Here is a 19,819-nt window from a genome sequence, read left to right on the forward strand (position 1 = left end):
TTTTTGTATTGCTTCGAATATCGCTCTAAATACCCAGGCACTCGCCTTCATCGCGAAATCTTCGGCATCGTTGCGTGCGTTCGATCATCGGCTCACATCCGGGAAGCGAGGCAGTGATTTCTCACCGGAAACTGCGCTCTGCGGAAGTGAAATAGCGACCAAGAAATGGAAAGCCTGACGCAACCCCGATGACGACGAAGTCGCTGGCAGCCCAGTCACTTCGACGACTCCGACACTGCACCAAGCTCTAAGAAGAGTCTGCGAGTTCACTTCCCTGCAGAACACGAAAGTAGCCAATCACGGCGAACAATAGGAAGATCCCATCGAGTGATGAAACCCAAAATACAAGTATATGTATATTAAAAAAAGAAGCGACGTGAGCAGGGCAGTGAGCACGTGAAGCGCCTATGCACGTCGTCCCTGCGCACGTTTTAGTATATATTCCAAGCTTCGTCACACGCTGGGATCCTTCTATTGTTCGCCGTGATTGACTGTCCTTGTGTTCTGTAGGAAAGCAAAGTTGCAGACTTTTTCAAATGCAAGTTGTCAAGAAAAACAGCTATGAGGCAAGGTGTCGGACTCTACAGGTGGTGGATTGAAGTACCGGCCCAGGAGCTTGCATTCTGACGGAGGATTATTGAGGACAAGGCGCAGCGTAACAAAATTTGCGGCGAGGCGGCAATAAAGAATTCGATTTTGATTGAAATTAACGACTACTCCTTAGGTGGGGCGTGCCAGATGCCTTTCGATAGCCTGGCACTTAAGCTCCCAAAATCAACTTGTGTGTGTGCGGGGGGGGGGGGGGGGGGGGGGGGGGGGGAGCGAGGTTTAAGAAAGAGGAGGGCGGGGGGAAGGGGTGACCGCCCCCTCTTTTCAAGCTGTTTAAGGGTTACCTTTTTTTGGGGGGAAAAGCGACATACACTAGTTGTTTCCTGAAGAAATGTCCAACATTCGGTGATATCACAACAAATAGGTTCGTATCGTTAAATCTCTTCGCAGACCCTGCCCCCCCCCCCCCCGCCCCCCCCCCCCCCGCCCCCCCCCCCCCCCCCCCCCCCGAAGTCTGACCCACGAATCCTCCCCTGATCCGAGGCATCTCACGAGGCGTGCAGTCTGCAAGCACTGAAGATGTCCCTCAATCGACCGATACGATCAACTTCATTATAAAGCCGTTGCTGCCCGTTTTCGGTTGCAACTCTGCAGCATGCGTCAAACTGCCTCGTCGATCGAATTCGCTCGTTACTCGCATCGCTGCATCGGCGACCTCCGTAACCTTTGTCTCCTGTATTTCTTATTGGAAATGTTGTAACATTAACAAGAAGGTCTCTAGACCCATTTCGTCAATCTGTACAAAGACTGTTTTTTTTTTCTTTTTCAACCTCAGATGAACTGCGTAAAAAGAAAACAGGATCCACGAAAAACGTTTTAATACGCACAAACTCTCGATACACAGAGTTGTTACTTTTCCAGGTAATCATCCCGCAGATTTCGATATTTATCAAGACGTTGTTCAAGCTTTCAGATGCCCTCCCCAAAGAAGGTTGCCACCTCGGCTCTCAGTCCTTCCACCGCGCATCAGCAAGATCTCCAGTCGCCACATACCTGTAACGCAAATGAAGGAAACTGCGCGAAATTTGGAGGATAACGGACAGACGTCCGTGCTGATAGGAGTCAGGGAAGAACGTCCGTGACGACTGGCGATCTTGCTGAAATGCGTGATAAAATGATGGAGAACCACTGAACCAATTTCCTTTGGGGTGGGCATCCCAAAACTTGTGCCACGTCAAAATGATCGCCTAAATCTTAGGGTTGCTTACGTCGAGGCGTAGCTACCGCATCTATCTAAATTTTGTGTGTATCAAAATTTTTTTCATCAGAACCGTCTTTTTTCACCCAGTTAACCGGAAATTTAAAAAAAAAAAACTCTTTTGTAAGTTCGGTGTTGTTTACCGCTAAGGTTTATCATCACACTGTAATTCTTCTTCTTAAAAAAAAAAGATAAATAAATAAATAAACGGAAATTTAGACCTACAAAAGTTTCATTTTGGTACATTTTCTTTCGATTCATTTGTAAAGCTCTAAAAATACTTAAAAGGTAAAAAAACGAGAAAAAAAATTGAGCCACAAGAAACAATCAACGCACAGACACTGCGCTGTGTCTGTGCCTTTCTTGTCTTATGTCTCTTCTTTTTTTTCTGCTATTTTACCTTGTAGGGTAACCAAAAATCAACAACTCGCCTAACTTTCTGCCTTTTTGTAAGTATACGCGTAAGTATCCGCGTGCTTTCATATTTCGGCGAAGCGACATGGTTTCGAAGGTCGCGGCAGGTTTCTGTCTGCGTCGTAGGTACCTAATGCAATCCGCAACCTGGCCTCCGTTGATTGTCGCCCCTATATGTTGCTTCCTGGACCTCGAAAGTCTTTCCCGCTCCTAACGATATCTCGCAACCTTCGCCTCGCGACACGTGCCCGAAAAGAGCGCTTGACTTTGAACCTCGTTAAAAACACATCTGTGAATCGTTCCCCGAGCCGTACCCCTTCGAGGATTTGAAATGCGTCTGTCACCGTGACTTTGACAGCAGCACCAACAACTGTTTGAAGGCGCCCTAAAAACAAAATATAGGAACTAAGGTTCCTTTCAACTGAGGCGGCAAAGAGGAGAACGCCAAAGCGCTTCATTCAGAAGCCCACGGTCTCCAGCAGGCGCGCTTGTCGTCATCCGCCGTGTATTCTTGTGCGATCGCACGCTCGAGGCTTAGGAGACATATAAACCATTATCGAATGTATAGAGGTTCGCACTGGATGCTATGACCTGGTCGAATGCCCCTATGCAACGTCTCAGTGTGAGCGAGGGTTGCTACGGTAGCGCCGTTCAGCGGCGCGACGTAACAGAGTATTTGTTTACGTGCTTTTTATTTTTGTTTACATGTTTACATGTCTGTAGGATTGTGTCCGCCAGCAAACAAATGATGACACAAAACTCTGGACAGCTACCGCCATCTATGAGCAACGGCGGCAACCTTCCCAGCCTTTCCACTCTGACTTGCCGACTTGCGGCCGGCCATTAATTCATTCCCACCACAGTACAGCCTCGCTGGTCTTTCTTCTTCACCAGAGTGGAAAGGCTGAAAGTTTTTGTTTTACTCTCACGTGCGTGGGGTTGTGACTGGTAATACTCGTGTCATGAGCAATTTATAATCGTAAGTATAGGCGCGAAGGAACGATGGCCGCCCTTTATATTCCCTATGTTGGCACATAGTCTGAGGAAACACAGCAGGGCTGCGTCCAGTAAGTAGGCAGATACGATGCCGACAAAAACACAGAAGCCAAAAGCTGTAATACCAGATTCGCCCCAACGAACGTGTTCAAAGATGGATAATTATACAGAGCGGGATTCCTGCGCAGGTAACGATCGTGTTATTGGGATGATAATGCAAATAATGCGAAGGTGCAAGCGATCTGGAGAAGAATGACGATAGATGTTTGGAGATTTGTGTTTGTCCATTTTCCCCCTTGCTCCCCTTCTCCAGGGACTGTTACCGTATTATTGGGAGTTTTAGTAGATCGCTCCGACAACTCCGATGCCCGATACCCCACTTTCGCCTTTGCCGCGCAGGCATCGTATCTCTCTCGCGTACCGTTATCGGAGGTATCAAAACGATCGACTAAAACTCTCTCTAGAAACCCGAGTAGTGACTTCGAATCCAACGTACCCATTCTTCTACAAAAGAAGGACGAGGCTCGAGCCACCTTGCGGAATAACTTCTCACTCCAAAAATACCCTTTTCCTAAAGTGCGCGCCCTGCAGCCCCAATGCTACGAGGCTGACATATTTGGGGCACACACTCTGAGCACGCATTGGACGCGATTTCGGCGTCGGCGTTCGGCGCGCATACATTCGGGTGAAAAACCTATTCGCCGTTAGTGGCGATTGCTCCAAGTTGATCGACGTTTGAAGAGGGTCTATTGCTTCGCGCTTCGGCAATAGGGCAAGTCATTGCGCGCCGTTGTGCTGCTGTCGCGAGTTGTCGAAACAAGGGTGGCACTTAGATCCGCTCTGGGTTGCTCGCTTCCAAGAAGCGGTCCGGGTTCGTCGGTGGATGAGTCAATCCCCGCTTTAAACGAGGCGCTGGGATGTGAGTAACCGAGCGCCGGCAGCTTCGTTCCATCGCGGCCGGCAGCTGGCGGTTACTCGCCGTTGCCATACGCGACGCCGTGTTGCCGCGAGCTTCCGCGCCACGAGGTCAACAACACGCGCCGCTCCGTTGTCCGGGCTTCGGATGAAATGCCGCCGTGATTGTCATTCACCTCGCGCGTCGCCTCTTCTTTCTTTCCCGGTATAACTAATACCGCTGGTTGTAACGCCATCGAGCATTCTACTTCTGCCAGCCACACTTATCGGGCATTCAGAGGCGCTAGGTTTTCGTTTACTTCCGATTTATTTTATCGGAAGAGAACTTAGCTTTAGTCTCGGGCACCGTTCTGCTTTAAAGCGACTATGCGAATACGATTATTATCATCACAAATTTTTCGGAGTACCCAGAAAGTAACGGAGTCGAGAAAAGTAAGGCATTGAATAGTCGTGGCGGAGAGCGGCGTTTGCTTCCGCGTCAAATTGTGCAAGAGCAGGAAAGCCTGAGAAAGTTCACGCAAACCACGGCTACTCGGTAATATTTCGAATGAATATATTTTACATGTTTATTAAACGAGCGGTGATTAAATGCTTACTTTTCTACGTTATCAGCCATCACACTGTTCGTCTTTCCATGAGAGCCGAGATTATTAGTGCTTGTATGTTTGTGTGTACGTGCAGAACGTGTTCCTAGAAAATGATCGTGCACTTTGACAACCCTCTCGCGATGATGGGCTTCGGGAATTGCGGGATAACCTAAATAAATAAATATCTCCGGTAAACTTCATCCTATTTGCGTGGAAGTTCCGAGATCTGCGTATTCGAGAAAAAATCCTCGAATCTCGAAAAATTACACCCTATCTTCTCGAACACGGTGCAACGTACACGAAAGAACGACGGCCACGCGCGAGGCCTTCGCTTCACTGTCAGTGACAGGGCGCTTCGTCGAAGAAAAACTCATCGATGGAGCATCCGTCAGCTTGTGAATATTTTCCTCGTGAGTTTTCGGGACACTAAAGCCGCGCTACTGCAGACACTGCCTGACGCATTCCTTGTGTTACGGCCGTATCCCGTCGGTCGTACGAAAACTGTGTTCAGACATGTTGGAAACATGTATGAAGCAAACATGTTTCCAACACGCTTCATGCATTTCATGTGTACCTGCAGCGAACACCTTCTCTTTTGTATCATGCGTGCGCATTACAGGACTGCGGTTTTAATGTACGTGTCAATGGCGCATCACAGCGAGACGAACGACCGCCTTCGGTTCGAAACAAAGCGGACGACAGTCCTAAGCACAATACACACTTACACGATCGAAACGGGTAGCGAGCTTCCAGGTTCCAACGCGCTTGCGAAAACTGGGGCGCTGACATTGTCTAACCTGATTCTTAGCGCGGTCTTCCGAGCGCCCGGGCGAGTTACTGCCGCGTTGACCCCGGTCCCGGCGCTATTTCGCAACGGTTGCTAAAAACTGTTCCTCGCTCGTTATGCGGAGACGCCAAGACCTCGCCACCTGTTGTTTTTGTTTTCGGTCGTGAGATGCAAAAGAGCCATCACCGCGTCGTTTCGAGAGATGCCCGCCCCACAGGCTCGCCTGCCGCCCATGCCCTTAAGTGGCGGCTACACTGCTCTCATAGTGGCACGGTGACAGTTTTTCTCTCGCCGTGTCACTCTGAGACGGTGAGAGTTGTTATTTTTGTTTTTTAGGGCCCCGTCATACAAAGAAGAAACACGCCTCGGACAATGCAAGCACACTCTCTTTTTTGTGTCTCTTTTGTTTGACGTATGAGCAGTATGACTGGATTAAGAGGGCTTGCAAGAAAACACAGGCATCGCACATTTTACGGTATTAAAGTTAATAAAGTCGACTAGCACTCGCGCAACTTCAACTCCTCGTGGCAAAACGAGCACGCCTAACCGTTCGCCTGCTTTCCTTCCTTTTTTTTCTCGGTACCACCGAAGTCAGCTCTCAGGATTTGCCGGGTAATGCTCCCGTCTTCACTCCCGTGTTAGAAACATCCAACAGCGTACGTAGGTTTCGTGACCATCGACCTGGTAAACAGAAGTTGCAGTCGCGACCGCCACGACCACCCGCGCCGTTTGCGTCAACCCCCTCCCCCGAAAATAGCGCCGGCCCCTCGCTCGGCGTGCGTTTGACCGCGGCTGCAAAAGACGGAGCCAAGCCGCGGCGACCCACCGCGCAACTTCTCAGCGAGGGGTCTCCCCACAACGCGTCTGGTCGCACCGGAGTTCGAACCCCCCGGTGCCGACGAGAGAAAATAGTGCGGCGCGGCGGAGGAAGAGGAAGGGCTGTTTACGGCGCATGCGCGACAAGCGAGGCGGAAGTGACGTCCGTGCACCCTCCTCTCTCTCTCCCCGCGACGTGATTAGGCACGCCGGGAATGATCAGCTCAGCTGAGTTCACTGCCGCTGCGCCGCGGAACAGCTGGGTGGAAAGAAAGTGCCAGGAGCAGAAGCAGTGGGCGAGAGCTGCCGGGGCTGTATGTCATATCCGTGTTTGCTTTTTCTTTAAGGTTGTCGTCGTCACAGTATGCGCCCGTCACTTCCCCGTATCGCATCGTCTGTCAAGGCAACGGATTAGAGACCTTCCCTGCATTGTTTCTTGTCACGGCTTGCTCGACATGAAACGAGTGTGTTTAAAGGGATACTGAACCCAACATTTTAGTGTCCATAAGAAGTGGCGCGCGGTCTTCCCACGATCCAGTAGCCGCCGGTATGCGCGAGCACACGACACGAAATTGACGTTATGGTCCCCCATTCACGCTTAAGATGACAGTGAAATATATGGGCTCCGGGCAAAAGGAGAATAAAGACAGGATTTTCATCTTTACAAGTGAACGCTACGTGTTTGTTATGCCAATTAATCGCCTACCTTTTATCACCAGTTGCTACTGTGGAGATGAAAAGCCTGTCTTTATTCTCCGTTTGTCCGGAGCCCACACATTTCGCTGTCATCTTAAGCCAGAATGGGGGACTATGACGTCAATTTCGTTGCGTGTGCTCGCGCGCATCGGCGGCTGCTGGCTCGTGAAAAGATCGTGCTCTACTTATTGTGGACAGTGAAATGTTTGGTTCAGCATCCCTTCAAAGACAGTCTCAAATAGCGATTTCGCGAAACTACCGAAATCCAAGTTTGACCATGTTCGGCTTCTTTTTTTTTTTTTTTTTTTTTTTACTTTAATTTAGATCTTTGATTATGAACCGCATACCTGATACGAAATACACGTGACTGAAAACGAAAGAAAACGAAGAACGTCTATAGTTCTGCTACAGTGTTCTGCGGTGTGAAACTAAGACAGTGAGCCGAACGCTCGTGGTATATAAGATGCCGGCATGAGCCTGAATAACGTTACAGGCAAGCTATGTATGGGCCATAGGGCGTACAGTTCACGGATTTTACAACTAGGCGAGATTGTTATGGGTGACGCCACCAAGCGGCAATGCTCGCAACTACGGTACCCTTAGCCGTGCAGAGGCGCTGGACATCACGAGCGCGATAGGCATTGCGCTTCTAGATGACCGATTTTGAACCGAAGGGTAGAGAGCTCGCGGCACTTCATTTTGTTTCCGTACCCCTTAAGGGTGTCCGACGGGCATCCTAGACCGCAGTTATGGTTAAGTATGGTCAGCAGTTACTGCCCACTATTCCACGCTTTCACGGGCACCTTTAACCACAGTTAAGTCGGACCTCAGTCACACGTAACTGCAGTTAAAGATGCCCGTGTAGCTAGGATAAAAAATAAACCTCGACTCTTCGTTTCGAGCAAACCTGCCGAGAGCCCGCGTTTCAGCATCTTCATCGTAAACATAAAGTTGACACACGATCGGAGACAGCGCAGAAGTATATATAATACATTAACTATTCCGTGAGTCCTTGACCACTCCGCTCCGACCTTTTATAACAGTTGTCAGGAACGCACAGAACGCAAGACTCTAACCGACGTGGAGAACAATGAGACCCACGGCCCGGTCAGGGGAGGACTCGAGTTCTCGTCAACAGGATGACGAGGTCTCGGTTCTTACGCAACCGCACGAAATTTCGAAGACATCGTCGTTGCGCTCGCGCGTAACGCTCACTTTCGATGACTTAGCAACACGAATAGGGTTATCGAACCTCGTGTAAAGAGCATCTCGCAATCGCGCGGCATATATATGGGGGCGGAATTTCTTTCCGAAACTAAAAAAAGGCGCGAACACGGCAACCATGGACGTAGCGTGCGCCATCGAAAATCAATCGAGAATCCTCTTGGGTCACCGATGCTCGGGCGCATCAATTATGAACGCGGTCTTCACCGTCTCAGCGTCGCCGTGTAGACGTACAGAGCACGACGCAGCAGCGTGTACTCACCGCCAGGATGAGAACGGCAGGGCGTCTCCCTGAAATGCACGACGTCCAAGTCGCTATTTTTACCTTCCGCCGTGCTTTGGCAGTACGTGCACGCTGGAGGTTCACGAGACGCCGAAGCGTTATCGAAGGTAGAACGCTGAAGCCGGAAGCGGGGCACCAGGAGGACCTCCCTGACGTTCTCATCCTTTGAACAACTCTATACTCGCAGACATCTTAATAAACACAGGGTATGGCGAGTTCCAAGCATGCTTTCCGCAGCCAATCAGTATGCGGCATTAGACGATAAAAACGCCAGACAAGCGATCACGAAGCAACTGCCGGCGTCCTGTTTGCGCTGACTGCGTCAAGCAGTGGTACCTTAAAGTTGCAGTCGCCCCCGAAGTTTTTTGCATGCTTATGAAGCGTAGACCGTACAAACAATAAAAATGTACCCATTTCAAGGCTAATTCGGGCTTTTGCGTTCGAGTGTGACCTAGTATGTTACGACTACTTGCATTCAAGTACGACGTGCTGCGCGAACCTCGGTTGCCATGGCAACCATCTCCTCGTAAGCTGTCAAGGTCCGTCGTTCACACTAAAGCGCAAACGTCTCAACCAACCTTTACAGTTGCACGTAAACGGTAAACTGCTCATATATTATATTAGGGAGTTTTAGGGACCCGTTTTTGCACATTCGATACGGTACGATGGGCACTCCGGCACGCATTGCGCATGCGCGAATTCGCTGCGGTAGCACATGCGCAGTTCGTACCGGAAGACCCCTCGTACCGTCTCGGACGTGCAAAAACGGTTCTCTAAAACTCTCTATTATACGAAAAACAAGGTGTTCGCTGCGGACACGATGACCGAGTTGTCGTCGGACAGGACTCAAGCATTTGTTACAAGCAACCTTTGCTTCATTCATGCGCAAGCTTCGAACATGTAACCAATGTGACTTATACAAGAAGCACGACGCAGACAATGCCCGCAGCTTGTCTTTTGTATGATGTATTAGCAGTGCCACTATTGCTTAAAATGTGAACGATAAGTAAGAGTTATGCAATTAGGGTCGCAGGCTCAACAAAATGTCGTCTGTTTTTTCTGGTCATATGTCGTCCTGGCTACAATGCTCGTCCAATCGCCGGAGATAATTTCGATATTTGATTGCTTTTTTAATGAAGAAATGGGCCGCGCATCGTTATGATTTATGGATTTCTGGGATGCTTAGAGCCCACGGAGTATTTAGGCGATCTCAGAAACTTCCTCAGGGCACCTTTAAGATTCCAGTGTCTTCATATTTCGTAGTTTCCTCTAGCGCTATAAGCACCCTGCATGTAGCCACAAATCATCAGCTCTAGGTTCGTGATTATAGCCTCTCGCAGGTACTCCCGCAGCTGGAACACACTTCGAAACAGGGCCCGAGGTATACAACCAATACTCCAATAGCGCTTTGAGGCGAGACCAAGGTGATGCACGTTAAAGATCCCAGGCTAGCGGTGGTACTGCATTGGCTGGATTTCTCATCGATATCCGAGACACCAGACGGCCATTGAAGCCGACTGTCGTGTCGCCGTCTGAACAGACAAAAAAGCAGAATGGATTTGGTTTCTTGTGCAGACCCTCATAAAATAAATTTTGTATTGTATTTCGCGTCCTTTTCTTTCGTCCTCATCAAGCTTTGGACGACGTCGTAAATTAGGTATAATGTTAAAAACATTGTAGTCGAAGTCACGTGTGAGAAGGTGGCCGTAAATGTAACGAGCCGGCCACCTTGTGAAAACCTGCACCGAGTTACAAGAAACAATAAAGCGCTCGCCTTATAAATGCCTACTTCACAATAAAAAGAGAAAAAAAAAACACACGCAGTTGTAACTATTGTTTACGGGCTACGGAGCTGTATTTTGCTCCACGCGCAAACAAGCCTCAAACGTCGAAAGAGCCCCCTTCATGTATGCTTCCTGACTGCCAATGATGGCAGCGTCCGTTCCCAAAACGGTGCCGATCAGGGTAACGATGGCGGCCCAGAGCTCTCCGAGGCTCGGGCAAACCCCGAGGAAATGACTCAGCAAAACGACGAGGAGGCGTATCCGGACCGATCGACTTTCTTCCGCCGACAAAGCCCCCCCCCCCCCGGTACACCGCCGAGGAAAAAATAATAAAAAAAGTGGGATGAAAAAAAAAAAAAAAAAAAGAGGCGGAGAGGAAGAGAGAGGGGGAGAGATTCCGAGAAGTTAGATCGATGTCAAACTCTGTCGTCAGGCGGGGTCCCACTCCTCACCCTATCTCACGTTTAATTTTTGCGAGACAGTCGGAGGTGTTATGTGTTGACCACCGGTGGTCAACACATAAGACAAGTCAGGGCCCTGACTTGTCTTACGATATCTTTTTTTCTCCATTTTTAAGAAGCTTTATTGACCCACAACTATCGCGCTCGCAGGAATTGCGTGTACCAGGTTTGTCCTTCCACTTGATCGTGTAGATTTAGACTGTGCGGGGGCACTGTCTCTTTCGATTTCTTTATATATATATTGAATTTTATCCGACTTAAAATCGGGAGCTCGAGTTCAATCTGGCTCAAGTGCTAACAATTCAACTCTTCCGAGTCGTTTTGCCATGGCTATAACACGCTGATATTGCTGAAACTTGTGCCATAAAACATGTTCCTGATTTGCGAGTCAAACTTCCCCCGAACTCCCGCATACGGTTCGACATTCTTTTATTACCGAGAGGCCCTAAAACCGTGGTACCACCGCTAATGCATCATTCAAAAGACAGTGTGCAGACGGTGTCTTGAGGCGTCATTCTTCCTTGCCCTACCACGTTGGTCATACAAAAACTATATGCAGACATCTTTTAAGCAAAAATATGTAAGAAAAAATAAAACAAAATGTTTCGAACTAGTGTTGTACAAGTTCCCCCAAAACAGGAACGAAGCCTCGTTCCTCGTTAATTTTGGAACGGGTTCCCGCTACTAGATCCCTAATGGTTCCAAAGGGCCCCGTTATATTTATAAGTTTGGAATGGGTCATTTCATTATACTAACCTTACATTCGCGTATTTCGATGAAATATCTTTTCGAATAATTCGTAAATAAAATAAAAGCCAGTGGGTGAAAATATCCACATCGAGCTGTACGTGCCGGCTCGTCACAATCCCCATTTTTGTTCCAGGTCTTTGTTTTCGACTGTCTCTCAGATGCTTCGCCATCCCTCGACTCAGAGGCTGAAATAGTCGCTAATAAAGAAATTTAAAAAAAGCCGAAAAGCCGACTATATTAAAGTAAAATTACAAAAAAAAAGATTTTTTTAGTTTTTGCTTTGAAATTGTAACAAGTTCCAGTTCCACCGACGCAAAATGGAACGGCGGTGTTCCTCCGTGCACCTCTTGAAAGGAACGACGTTCCGGGAAGGTCGCTCGTTGGAACGCCGTTCGGCACAACACTGCTTCGAACCTGCTTGAGGCAAGTCCGCCAATAATTTTGTATCCATGTCCTTTGTAGAATGTACGAGTCGTTTGACTGTAGCTTAAGTGTGGACACCAATCACTCGGAGTAGCAGCTTCTGCGTCCCCAAACACTCTTGCTGCGAGGGGTGAGCGGCGCGTTTGGGAACTTCCGGTTCCTTAGGAAATTTTGTTTCACCGTTGACAAACGACGAAAATGCGGTGCAAGCCTGCCCAAGCATGGTTCTGAAACCTGCACAGTGTAGTTTTCGGAACGATACTTAGACAGGCTGACGTATCATCGTCGTCGTTTGTAAACAGCTAAACCAAATTTCCCAAGGAACCGGAAGTTGCCAAACGCCGCTCATCTATTGTCTTCAAACGGCAAGCAGCAGCGCAGTAAGCGCTGAAGAGTACCGGCCGCAAACAGTGAGCATACACTCTGGGATTTGATCGGCCACGCACTCGTGCCCTGGCATTGAAAACGCTGGACTTGTCTCAAGTAAGATTTCCGAACATTCGGTTTTAGTGTAGCCGGCTCCTCCTGGATGGATGGATGATTGAATGGATGCCAGAGCCGTATATGTAGAGAGTTTGGTCAATGGGAGGCACGGGCAGAGCCAGGGCGTGCGTCTGACTCGGAAAGAGGGCTTGGCATGCTCTCTTGACCAACCAGAAGCCGAAAAGAATCCCCTAGCGGTGGTAGCGGCAAACAGTTCTGATCAAAAGTCTATGTTCGCATATGGTTCTAAGAAGCGCGTAAGAGTGAAGTGTGGTAACTCTTTGTGGTTGAATATAGGATGCACTTGTTGTTTTCACCATGATCATGCAGAAAGATGTAAGAAACGAATGCGCCGCTCAACTCTGTTTTGCGCGAACAGAGTGTAACCGCTCGGACGGCAGGTTCTCGGCCCTCGGCGCTTGGCGTACGGATTATGTCGATCGTTCCGCTCGTCGCACCCTTCCATTATCATTTTGGATGAGCGTGATTGAAACATCACGTGTACTATATTTTCAGCCATCGAGAGTTACTTCAATGCAGTTATCAGGTTTGTTTCTCGCGACCACCGCCAGGGTATTATTTCCGGCTTCTGGTTGGTCACATTCGAATTTCTGAAGACGCCCTGGAACACGCCCAGCCCGCTTTCAGCCAATGGCACCTCCGCATTTGTCTCCTATACTTCCCAACGAATGGCCAAACTCTCTACATATACGGCTCTGATGGATGCTAATGGCTGCACTCTTCATAGCGGGCGGTAGCTTGCGCCACCTAACGGCCTGTACTGCGGGTGACTAAGTGGGTTGCCAGACCCTTAAACGAGCCCCAAGCTCCAGAACAGCCCATCTGCACACACCCGAGATGAGCAGTTGAGACATTTCCGGAGGTTTATACGCAATCACGTGGGATAGTGAAATCAGACCTTCATTAACGAGAAAAAAAATGCACCGAAATAAGGCTGATGCAATTTCCAAAAATGTTAAATTGGCCTGCAATGTTTCCAATGCTGCACAACTGTAATACATTTATTTTCAACTGGCATTCTGGCAAATACGATGTAAAAATTATTACGTAAGGACGCACACGCAACATTCCACACTATAAGAAAACAAATTAATTGGCGGATGTAATTTGCTCCTGACTCATTAACGTTATACTCCGAATAGAAGTTAAATTGCTGCTCTTACCCTACGTCAGCCCGTTATCGTTAGATCGCAAAAAGAACTAAAAGCATGCTTTCCAGCAACGCTCATGCAATGCAACGAGGGATATTTTACGATCCGCGCCAACAACGACTCGCTTTTATGAACAAAACTAGCAAAGCAGCTTCAAATAGGAATTATAGTGGTGTGTCGAAGTAACGAGCAAGTTTTGAAAAAAAAACTAAAAAACATTGGAGTGTGGTAACTTTTGGCTTTTTTTGCGGTCAAGTGTGCCGCGAGGAATCCACCAATTTCTACTCAGCGAGAAGGTGGGTGGCTGTGTGTCATCGTAGCTAGTGGAGCGAACACTCCCGGCGCAGACTGGGACAACATGTGCACAAACCGCCCCCATTCTCCACAAACGCTTGTTCTTATATGCAGGTCGATAGCTCTGCGCATGGTGCCGGCGTTTTTTTATGGCGTCACTACTACTTAGTGGCGTATAGTTAATGATACATTGCTAGCAGTTTTGTATACAACACCGGTCGAATGAAGCTTGCAAAACGTTGACATAACAGACCATATTTTAAAGTTTGAATTGGCTTCCGGCTGTATTACCAACCAAGCAAAACAAAGTAGCGGGGGGGATGGGTTCTCAGCCAACATTTGTGGGGATGTTTATGACAAGAAGAATCTCGAGTACATGGTGCACGTTCCTATAAAAGTCCTGACTGGCGGATTACTGAAGTTTTTAGTCGCATGTTAACAAATCAAACATCACGAACTGTTTAAGTAAGGGCGAAAACCGAAAAGAACCCTGTTAACTGGGTCAGGCGGTTCGCATTTCGCTGCTAGTTACTGCACAACTACCCCTCAAACGTCGGCAAGGCAAAACTAGTCATAAGCGAGGCGCTCGTATCAACGAGTTTTGAAGATCGAATCGTGATAACCTAGTGTAGGTAATTGCTCCGTGATCGTTAGCTATCGGAAACCCCGCTGGAAAGGAACGATTTGTTTTAACGTAGGCATTAAGTACGAGAGGGAAGGGACGAAGGACTGTACCCCATGACACCAATTCACCAGCCTGCAAATTCGATGGTCTACCGGGAACATAGGACACCGACATTTGGGTCAGGGTGCGTTGGAAAAATACCAGTCGTAAAACAAACGTGTTCTAAAGGACCTTGAAACAGGTAGATCCGCTGGGATCGGGTTGACCTGCCTCGAGTGGCCTACCATAGTTTACGCGAAACATTATGTAAGTTTTACTGCCTGACTCTGAGCACCAACTCGAACCATGATCTTGTCTGAGGATATGCATTAATGGGAGGTCGACAGCAGCCGTTGAAAGGTTTTACACAAATATTATGTCGCGCTCGAAAACCATAACACCACCTCGAATTCGCAATCGATGATTTATCCCCCCCCCCCCCCCCCCCCGGAGCCCTTCAAAACGTTTTTTACCCCCCTCCCCTTTCCCACGACCGACACTCCTAGATAAACGCACGGGGATCATAATGGACCTCTAAACTTGATTACCTGAAGCAAATCAAACATCACGTGTCGCTAAACGTACCTGGATTTAAAACGGACCTTCAAAGGGCGCGTTGTTTTTTCGCTCTTTGTTCAGGTCCCGTCTTTTCCTTTTTGTCGATATCACCTTGGTTTTCGAAGGAGCGTAAAGAGTGCCTTAAACATTCCACATTCTTTTTTTTTTTTTTTTGAGGGGGGAGGGGGGGATTTGTCTGCACGTAAAAGGAGATACAAGAAATAATGCAATGTCTTTTTTGTCGGCGTTGTTATTCTTGAGGTTATGAAAATCGGGATTCGTTAGCACCCTAATGTGATGCTAACAAAGTAACGAATAACAATGAATAACAATAAGTCTTTTTTGTTATCACATGGCACGAATTGTAAAACTGCGTGAAATCCCGTTCGCGTCACATTGCCTCGAAACAGTGATTTCCCTACACACCCCCTAAGGGGGTGTACACCCCTTCTTGTTTTTCTGATGGCACCCCCTCGATTCGCAACGACTCCCCTATTCTTAATGCCTCCCCCCCCCCCCCTAAAAATTTAGCTCCCCACCCCCTAATTTCAAATCCTGGGGAAACCCCTGCTTTGAAACTTCCGCGTTTTGTTGCTTCGCTTGGTGTTGCGAACTTGCTTAGGGTTCATAAGTAACACAGGCGGCTATTCGACTCTGATTAAGTCAGTGTCCAAGGCCATTCAGAAACAAAATTAATAAAACAGTATCGGAACTATTTTTTTTTTATTCATGCGATTTTTCTTTTCGGACAAACATGTAGAGAAACGAGACTAGTAAGTCCATTCAACTCTGTTAAATTACGTAATCTGCCAGAGTTACGTCATTATTCCAAACTCAGTGAGACTACAACTTACAACGTCACGCCGCTCTTCAGCGCCCCACTTCCCCTCTAACTCCGTCCAATCCCGCGAGCGACACGATCAATAACTCTCCGAAAGATCACGACAGGCACGGTACTCACTTATGTTCAGGGGTGGCATGACGAAGCGGTTCTTTCACGGCTCAGCCGAGCTCGGAGACTTCTCGGCAATGGACGCCGGCGCCGATCCCCTTCACAGCCCCCGAACCCAGAGCAATGGAGCCCGCCGACACCGGGCGAGGCGGTCCCGAGGGGCCGGCGCCACAGGCCGAGGCTCTCGGCGACCAGGACGGTCTTCCCGTGCCGCGGCGACAGGGACACGACCGCATCAGAAGCGGCGGCGATGAAGCCGACCGGAGAACGTCGCCGGCCCTCGAGTCTCGACGACGGACATCGGGTGCAGGAACTCGGCGCAGCCGACGGAACAGCTGACGCGACCGTGGGCACGGAGATACGAGGCAATCCAAAGTCCGAGGTTGGCGATTTTTTTGTTTTTGGTTCTTTCTCGCGGGGGGTCGGGCTACCGACCGCAGTGGAGAACGTCCTATCGCTGCCGAGCGCGAGCGGTGGCTCACGACGACGACGTAGGGAGTGCGCGCGCGTGCTGGCCGGCCCAGCGTTCGCGAATGAGTGCTGCCGCCTCTGCGGCACACCGGCACGGAGGGGGGCGGCGAGTCGAGAGGCAGGAGGGGGAAGAAGCGGTGCCGCGCCATCAAAAAAAGGAAAAACAAGAGCGCCGGAATACGAAAGAGATGAGAGAGAGGGACTGCTCGCTGCCTCGCTCGGAGAAGTCGGCCGGCGGCTCGCGGAGCAATACATCACGCGGAGGCGCCGGTGGTGGTGCACTCCGCGATGGAGCCGCGGCACGCACCTCGCCACCGACTGCTTCCGCGAACGACGCGTGCGCAGTGAGGGGCGTCGCCGGCTCTGTCGTACGACCGACCCGGATATCTCGACAGTGCTCTCCATCGACTTCGCTGGAGAGGTTCTCTCCGTTCCGAGGGTCTGTAGATACCAGCGTCAGAAACGCATATATAGATAGATAGATATAAACGTAGTAATACTAAAAAAAAAAAAAAAAGAACGACGCACAATATGATATAAGAAACGTGCATGTCAATATAAGTAGTTCCTTTTTTTAAGATGTAAGTTGTTTTAAGTGAACCTGAATTCGTGTTTCTAATGCTCCATATATACTATATGGTTCGTATTACTCGTTTCTAATTTTGATCATTTAGAAATCAATAACTTTTGACCTGCTACTGTGCCGAGGTGAAACAAAGGTAACAACTGCCCGTTTGTTTTAATATTATTATTTTTTTATCAAAATGACGTTTGAAATAGCGATACCTCTTATCCTCAGCACTTAAAGTCAACCTATTGAAAAAATATCCAAAAGAGAACAAAAAACAAGGCGTTTGTATCTTAAAAGCAGCACTCTCGACGAGAGCTACGTCGATAAGCTGATTGCATTCTTGTAACCTGTATCACGCAGAAGTGTTCCGTTGCTTCTCTGGACTGAGCCTCGGCTCGGTACGTGTGATCGGGTACTTCATTGTATTATTAGTATTATTATTCTCAGCGGTCAAACGAATGAATAAAACAAAACAAAATTCAAGGACGGCACGCCAAAACTCTGCGCTTGCGAAACTTGAAGAGTCCGAGCTTCGCCACAGGTCAACGGTACGTGCAGTGAAGCCAAACCATCGAGTGGAGAGCGCCTTGAAGTGCTTGCGCTCTTCCTTCCTCCCACGCCGGGTTCCTCTTTTCGGTACTTTTCTCTGCGTTTCTACGGTTTACGGCGCTTGCGTATTACATATTTCCACTCAATAAATCGCTGCTTAAGTCGAGGAAGAAAGAAGGCATGGCGTTTATCGATATTTATTCCGCAACACGGAGGGGAGCGAGGGAGGGGGGCTGTCGGCCTCGTCAGGCATGTTTACGCCTTTTGCGGCGGCCCCCAGACAACTGTACTACTCATCCGCTGCCTGAATAAAACCTTCGTTTAAAGAACGAATAAAACTTAAATTAAAAAAAAAAATGTCTGAAAAGATGTATTGGTGACCCAACGCAAATGAAGGTGCAGTGGTCTGCAAGTTGACAGTGCACTCGTTTTTGTTTAGTTACTTCGATCATTCAGAGCTCATATATTTGGAAAGACCATCTGGAGCGATGGACGATCAAGTTCTTAGCGACTATATGTTCCTACACATTCACGTGATATGTTAATTGCTGGTCGGTGTTTGTTGGATAACACCAAAAACCTGACACCCGTCATATCGCGTTTTGTTTTTTTCTCTTCTGTCAATATAATCAACTGTTTTCATTGCTTATTGCTGGAGTTTCGAACGCATGAAATCATCTACCTGTAACCATTAAATCAATTGCTGTTCTTTTTCTTCGAGTGTTTAAAACCGTGTATTCTACGTTGTTCAGCACTTCGGTATTTTCCACCGTTATTTTTGTTTTGTTTTTTCTCATTACTCCCTTCTGTAATGTCTCTGGTCCTGAAGGTAAAATGAACCATCATACAAGTAAAGTAAATTCCACGAGGCATATGTGACGGGCTTCCAAGTTGCGTTTCAAATTGTTGTTAGTTACATTCAAAAAGGAAATGATAAATTCCTTCAAACATTGCATTAACATTTCCTTTTCGGTGCCAAGATGCAGTTTCGTGCAAAATCGACAAAAGGATCAACGGGTCGTTTTCATCGAACGGAACCTCCAGTGACCCCCCAATTGCAATTTCTTCTTTGTGCCGCGATTTACGTGTCCTCCCGATGACTCAGCGAAAAGGCAGCGCAGGGTAGAGGGCACGAAAGTTGTCGACTCTCATCAGACGCTAGAACGAAGCGGAAAACTGCCCGACTCTCGGTGCCCGTGGTGTCTCCGACTCGAACAGACCGACTAATGCGCCTTGTACTATCTATCCTGCCATGCGCTTGTGCACAAAAAAAAAAAAAAAAAAAAAAACTATTTGTTTTTATTGAAAAAAAGTATGTATGTGTTCAGTTTTTGTTTTTCTTGCAGAACACAGACGCAGCCGATCACACGGAACAACAGACTGAAACCAACCGACCCAGCAAATCACGAAGCTCGGAATAAGAATAGATCCGACAAATCCGGCGAGCGAGTGTGACGTCATGCGCATTCTTCCTGCGCACATCGCATTTTCGTGGTCTAATCGTGTTCCGAGTTTCTTGATTGGCCGGGACCCTTCTACAGAACCCAGGGCGAGGGAAAGCAAGGCTGGGGAAGAGGAATCGGATGGGAATGCTGGAGAGGAGGAAATGTCCCCCCCTCTCTCCGGCATTACGTCTGCTTCCTCCTCCAAAGCACTCCCTTTCCCTCGCCCTGGGTTCTTGACCTGTCAGTGACTGCATAGTTTGTCGTGATTGGTTGTTTTCCTGCTCTGCAGGAAAATAAGCACGCTGCTATTATTATTACTTTTTGGTTATCAGATTTGATTCTTTCGAGAGATCTGGAGCGTCTGCTCTCCCTTAAAGCACTTGGGAGAGACGATCTCTGCGCTTCACGAAGGAAGCTCGGCGAATGAAGGAACTAATTATATGTTTAAACCTAAAAAAAAAAAAAAGAAACTGTCTGCGCAGCGGTACTGTTCATGGTGAAATGACAGTACCACAGCGCAGAGCTTTTTTTAGGTTAAAACATGATCGGCCCCGTCATTCGCCGAGCGTTGTCCGTAGATTGCAGTGATTGGCTCTACCGAGTAATTTGATAAAAACCAGACGCTCCAATTTTTTTTAAAGTGTAGGAGTTTATATAGACGCTTTCAGGTGACATTTCATGGGCGCCGCCATCTTGACGTCACGTGACCCTGCCGCC

The 19,819-nt window shown here is 48.3% G+C and overlaps 1 protein-coding gene across 1 annotated transcript in view; it reads right to left on the reverse strand.

Annotated features, from left to right (window-relative positions):
* LOC8051053 (monocarboxylate transporter 10) overlaps positions 1–16,766 on the reverse strand; it is a 114,666-nt gene extending 97,900 nt beyond the window's left edge. Inside the window, exon 1 of the mRNA XM_029976735.4 lies at positions 16,076–16,766. Within this exon, the coding sequence (XP_029832595.3) occupies positions 16,076–16,094 (19 nt within the window). The 5' untranslated portion in view covers positions 16,095–16,766. The remainder of the gene's footprint in view (positions 1–16,075) is intronic.
* Positions 16,767–19,819: the final 3,053 nt, after the last annotated feature.

Source organism: Ixodes scapularis, unplaced genomic scaffold (assembly GCF_016920785.2).
Source record: "Ixodes scapularis isolate PalLabHiFi unplaced genomic scaffold, ASM1692078v2 PGA_scaffold0__279_contigs__length_252992795, whole genome shotgun sequence".
Lineage (NCBI taxonomy): Eukaryota > Metazoa > Arthropoda > Arachnida > Ixodida > Ixodidae > Ixodes > Ixodes scapularis.